Source organism: Cibotium barometz, chromosome 6 (genome assembly GCF_041138505.1).
Source record: "Cibotium barometz isolate CiBa-2024 chromosome 6, ASM4113850v1, whole genome shotgun sequence".
Classification (NCBI taxonomy): Eukaryota; Viridiplantae; Streptophyta; class Polypodiopsida; order Cyatheales; family Cibotiaceae; genus Cibotium; species Cibotium barometz.
In genome coordinates this window covers 62,155,664-62,162,067 of record NC_141051.1, presented here as the reverse complement: position 1 = coordinate 62,162,067, position 6,404 = coordinate 62,155,664, and the positions used below count along the sequence as shown (strand labels likewise).

General features: G+C 40.3%; 1 protein-coding gene across 1 annotated transcript; it reads left to right on the top strand.

Annotated features, from left to right (window-relative positions):
• Positions 1–2,124: 2,124 nt before the first annotated feature.
• Positions 2,125–5,804, top strand: LOC147637951 (laccase-4-like). Its single transcript, XM_086798970.1, has 7 exons — positions 2,125–2,263; positions 2,398–2,549; positions 2,642–2,889; positions 3,006–3,134; positions 3,374–3,966; positions 4,551–4,911; positions 5,234–5,804. Exons 1-7 carry the CDS (start codon positions 2,147–2,149, stop codon positions 5,368–5,370), a joined length of 1,737 nt encoding a protein of 578 aa, XP_086655096.1. The 5' UTR covers positions 2,125–2,146; the 3' UTR covers positions 5,371–5,804.
• Positions 5,805–6,404: the final 600 nt, after the last annotated feature.

Sequence of the window (6,404 nt, the reverse complement as noted above, 5' to 3'; positions counted from 1 at the left end):
CCTGAGAGAGGGGTTTTGGTGGCTCTTTGTGGGGTTTCTACAGGTGAACTAGGGTTAGTGGTGGTGGTGCCCCCGAAGTGCCCGCCCCTCTCCCAAAATATTATTGTGCCATCGCTCTTTTGTCGGGCGTGGCTTGTGCTAAAAAACCCATAAATTGGTCAGGCAACATGGCAAATGGAGAGAAGGATAGAGAGTAAGCTGGTGTCTCATATGAAGTGCGAGACAAGCAAGTTTTGAAGTTGAAACCCACACAAATAGTTGTGCCAGATTACGTTAAGTAGTGATAACCCCCTATTAAAATAGCCAAAACTAGTGAAGTTAGTGAAAAGTAGATATGACATCCAATATCATATTATTGGTTGAATGTCGTGTTTCTATTGATCCAAAGCTTAATCCAAATTCGGGACAAGTGATTAAAATGTGGCTTTTTTAAAAACATTTTTGGTGCTAATGGTTGAGAGAAATAAGATAAAATAAATAATATACTACAAAAGTATAAAAATATATAATAAATAAGTATAAAATAGATATAGAATACAGATAGATATATATGTAATCTATACTAATATATTATCATGGAATGTTATATATATATATATATATGTGTGTGTATTATAAATATGATAATTTAACATAAATCTATATAAATAATATAATGCAACATATAATACAGAGAGACATAGATAGAATGCCTAGAGAGACATAGATAGAATGCCTGTGAGAGAGAGACACACTGAAAAGTATCTATACACATAGACACATACACACGTATATATTTGTAAATACACACAAGGGTATACGAACACACACATACAAGGGCACACACTCACACATGCTTGCACACATACACATGACGTAGTACAAGTTGCATATTTGGCATACGCTCATGCAAACTTCATGCCCCGGAGACTTGTATCTCGAGGGGTTAGTAGATTGACAGTTTTTCATTGGCTTGGAGATGGTCGATCGTTGTTGAGAAGAAGTGGCAGTCAAATAAATTGCTGGCGGCGGAGGACTAAGGCTTTTTCTCTAAAAGTTGCTGGAAAACAATCCAACGACAGGTGGCTGCGGGTCACGGCCGCGTTTTGGATTGCTTTTAACCTATTATATAAGGGTTGTCAAAATTATGATGGCCCATAATAAGGAAGAACACCTCCAGCTTTCAGTCGGTGCTCAGCCGTTTGATTTGACGTCCAATCAGTCTTGAAACTGTGAAGAAAGTCCGCGTGTGAACTTATACGATTTCCAGCTTTCCCACCTCTTCAAACCTTCTAGAGACTGCCTCAAGGCCAAGTCTACTACTAAATTTAATTTAGAAGATCAATGGCCTCCAAATTGAAGGCTAAGGTATGCGCCCTTCCAATTTCAAGTCTACTACTTTGAGTCGCTAAATTTTAAACGTAAACCCCTACATATTGGCCTCCATAATCTCGAAGGCCTTCCAATTTCAGCCCATACTGAAAAGGTCTGAAATAACGTTCATTACTTTACAAATACTTATTCAATTGACACTACATAACCATAACGCGCGGGCTTTTCCAATTACGTTTTCCGGACGGCTCAAAAGGTTCGAACCTTCAATGCATCTTTCCGTTTGAAAACGTTACAATGTTTGCACTATCTCAAACTCTTTTTGCTTGGATACTTCTGTCATTATAAGCTTTCGCACCCAGAATCGTAGATTATTTCCCAGGTTTCACGGTTGGACCTAAACATTTATATATATATATATATATATTTATTGAGCAAGTCAACAATTATATATATATATATATCAGTAAACGCACACACGTAGATCAGATAGAGTTGTACTGTTTTGGGCAACCTCTACTCATGCAAGAGCAGTCAGTGACCCTTAGACATGTATAAATGATCGATCACATTAATGCATCTCCACGGCTACTATAAGCTTCACCTCTCTGCTATATAGATTTGTGTGAACCTCTTGTGCTAATTTCGGATACTTAAATCAATCTCTCTCTCTCTCTCTATAGTGAAAACCACTTATGACCTCTTGTGCCATATAGATTTTTGTGAACCTCTTGTGCTAATTTAGAATACTTAAATCATTCAATCCCTCTCTCTCTCCCTCTCTCCCTCTCTCTCTGTGTGTTTGCGCATATATATATATATATAGATATAAAATATGTTCACTCTATTGATGATCCCGAAAAACTTTCCATACAGGCTTACTTTCACCTTACTCTTTGCCTTCACCCTCTGTAACGTGGCCTCTGCAAGAACTCGCTATTTCAATTTCACGGTTGGTTAAACAGGCCTCCCTTGTATTTATACATATTAATCGAAGCTGTAGCAGGGCTTTTGATTGTATTGCTGCATTTAATAATTGCCCTATATTTAATCCTGGGCGCTGATCATGACTTTTGGTCTTGTCAGATACAAAACACCAATGTTACGCGCCTTTGCAAGACGAAGTCTCTCTTGACTGTGAACGGCGAGTTCCCCGGCCCAACAAATTATGTGAGGGAAGGAGACAAGGTGGTGGTTAACGTTACAAACCTTGTCTCATACGGCATAACCATACACTGGTATGATCTCGCAATAATTTTTACTAATTTTTGAATATGACGGGGTGCTGGTGTTGACAATTAACTCTATTGACGTAATGGTCTTTATGTAGGCATGGTGTGCGGCAGCTGCGCTCGTGTTGGGCGGATGGGCCAGCCTACATCACGCAATGCCCCATCCAAACCAACCAATCTTATGTGCACCGGTTTCAGGTCCTTGAACAAAGGGGCACCCTCTTCTGGCATGCCCATAATAGCTGGCTGAGAGCCAGCCTTTATGGTGCTTTTATCATTCTCAAGAAAAACAAGACCCCCTACCCATTTCCCAAACCCAACCGAGAGCTCCCCCCTCTCCTTCTAGGTTAGACAAACCTCAATCATTATGCTTATAACTTCCTTGAAAGAATTAAAACCTCTTCAACAAACATCTAGCATTATACACGATCACTCATAAATCAAAGTATTGCTTTTGTCTAGGTGAGTGGTGGAACGCGAATGTGGAGGATGTTATAAAACAGGCACTTGTTGAAGGTGGAGGTTACAACATCTCCAATGCCATTACTATCAATGGACAGCCTGGGGACCTTTACAACTGCTCATCCAAGGGTAAGTATCGTAATAGCTGGTCCTAGTGCCTTCTAATATCATGAATGGTTGCCCCTAAGCAGCCAAAGTCTTCTTCTATGTATGCACAATATTGCAGTAGAAAGGAAGGAAAAAGGGGAGAAATATGTGTTATAAAACTCAAGGCAATTTTATTGTGGTTGTAGTTATAATGTGCTAACTTCCAAGGCAAATTAGATTCTAATCTGTACTATGCGTGTGGATGGAATATATGCATGCAGAGACGGTGGTATACACTGTGACGCAAGGAGAGACGGTGATGCTGAGGTTAATCAATGCAGGCATGAACTTCCACATGTATTTCGCGGTGGCCAATCACAGCCTCACAGTCGTGGAGGCCGATGCACAATATGTGGAGCCATACACGACAGACATTATAGTGCTGGCGCCCGGCCAGACCTCCAATGTCCTCCTCACGGCCAACAAGCCCATAGGCCAATACTACATCGCAGCTTCCGTCTTCTCGATGCCCAATACGTCCTTAGTGCCCTTTCCCCCCACCGCCACCACGGCCATCCTCAGCTACAACGGCTCCATGCCCGAATCCACCAACTTGACTTTGCCCACCTTCCCCTTGGCCAACGACACCGACTTCGTCAACCGCTTCTACTCCAGCCTCAAGGGCAGGAACTACTCGGAAGGCTACTACTACTACAACGTCCCCAAAACCGTGAACGTGGAATTGCTCCACACTATAGGCTACTCTCTCCAGCCTTGTCCGACCGGACCCACCTGCGAGGGTCCCAACCAGACCCTCATCAGAGCCACCATCAGTAATATCACCTTCGTCAACCCCGACGTCTCGCTCCTCCAGGTAAGCATATCACACCATCCCTTTTACCATATTTAAAAGAAAAAACACAAGTCAAAATTTAATACTATTATATTATTAGCAGTAGTAGAATTATTATATTAAAGTGTGACTATCTTGAACACCTAAAGTGGTCATAGAATTCAAATAGAAGTTTTCTTTGAATATCTAGAATCTATGGATTTTTCTAAAACTCGTGCATTTTGAAATTAAAACTCTTGGTCAAAGAGACATTGACGTTGATGTTTTTAGCTAAACTAACTAACAAAAAAGACAACTTATGTGAGGGGTTTAAGATACATCACTATCTTACTATACATACTTTACATATAATATAATATTGAAAGAGTAAACGTGTGACTATAAATCAATAAATTTGAATCTATATTCAAATCTAATAATATATAGAGCTTCTTTTTTCAGAGAAAGAGACCTTTAAATAGATTGTGTGTGTATGATATTATGACCCGCACATATAGGAGTGTCTGTTTAAGAGGTCTATGATTCATTTTGAATACGTCTAGTGAGGCCTTATAATAGACATGAAAAATATACAAATGAGATGAGTGTGAAATCCATTGTTCTAGGCCTACTATTACAACATAAGCGGGATTTACACGACGAACTTCCCGGACGTGCCACTATTCCAATACGATTACACAGCAGTGAACCCGGACATAAAGGTGGCATTGCCGGGGACGCGGGTGCGGGTGATCCCTTTCAACAGCACTGTGCAGGTGGTATACCAAGACACGGCCACGCTCTTCTTCGAACAACACCCCATCCATCTCCACGGCCAAAACTTCTACGAGGTGGGCAGGGGCAACGGCACTTTCAACGCCTCCACTGACCCTGCCTCCTTCAACCTCGTCAACCCTGTCTCTCGCAACACCGTCTCCGTGCCTGCTGGCGGTTGGGCTGCCGTCCGCTTCCAAGCTCTCAACCCAGGTAATCAATATTATTATGCAGCACCTCATCCTTTATTATGAATCTTGCTTACCTTAACGTCTCTCTCTCTCTCTCTCTCTCTCTCACACACACACACACACACTCACACACACATATTAGCCTCTACCTTATCACACAATATGAATTTCCGTCTTTATTTCTCTCATAATCTTCATTGCTACTCTCTTAATTTGCTTTGAAGTATTTTGAGTTCATTTTGAAAAGTCCTTCTTGACGTTGAAGAAGAAAGTCTTTTTCTAAAGAAAAATTTGTCATTGTAAATAAGATTTCTCATGAATCAAATGGATGATGCAATGTGCAGGGATTTGGTTTGTGCATTGCCACTTCGATATCCATGCATCATGGGGGATGGACATGGCATTCATCACCCTCAATGGGGTAGGAGAAAATGAGATGTTGCCACCACCACCAGTCGACTATCCTACATGCCAACTTTAAAAACATACATATAGCATCACGAGGGAGGGACATGGCATTCATCACCCTCAATGGGCTAGGAGAGAATGAGATGTTGCCACCACCACCAGTCGACTATCCTACATGCCAACTTTAAAAACATACATATAGCACCACAGGGGAGGGACATGGCATTCATCACCCTTAATGGGGTGAGAGAAAATGAAATGTTGCCACCACCACCAATTAAATATCTTGCTTGCCAACTTTAAAAACTGTAGACATGATATGATTTGATATTGATGTCTTGATCCACGGTTGTACACCTTGCCTCCTTATTGCCATTAAACATTTGTTATTTAAATGTGTCTCTTGGACACTTCAAGCATTTTCCCTACAAACTAAATGTTTCAACCTCGATAGTACAAGAAAATGTTTTGTATTATGGTATATTCAATGGTTTGACATGTAATAGTTGGCGGTGCCCAATGATGACCAAGTGTGTGGACATTTGGTGTAACGTTAGTGTGGTGTAAACTTATCATTATGTGTGTCTGGATTTTGAATATTGAGAGTGCGCAAAAAGAAGAATGGAATGGAACAATAGCTTCTCCTATTCTTATCTATCGTTGTGTGAGAGCTAATTAGGATTTATGCAAGTATTATCTGTATATCTTCATTCTATTTACATGTGTGAGAGCTAATTAGGATTTATGCAAGTATTATTTGTATATCTTCATTCTATTTACATGTGTTTTGACTACCCAAACATTGGATTTTGAGTTTTGTAGCTCAAATTATGAACATAAAAAGATAAGGGTATGTTGTAGATTTGGGATACCTAGTATAACATTTAGTTAAAGTGTTAATGTATGTGAATTTTTTCCAGAATCTTGGTTGAAGCTTGATGTTGCAGGTTGGAAACTTGAGAAATTGTAATGTATGCATTATAAGTGGTAAAAGTATTTTCTATTGCTACGTGGTATTTGCTATTGCTGCGTGGTATTGGAAAGCTCTTGAGAAGCTAATTCAGACATTTTTGTACGAGGGGATTGATTTGGAGCTTACAAAAGATC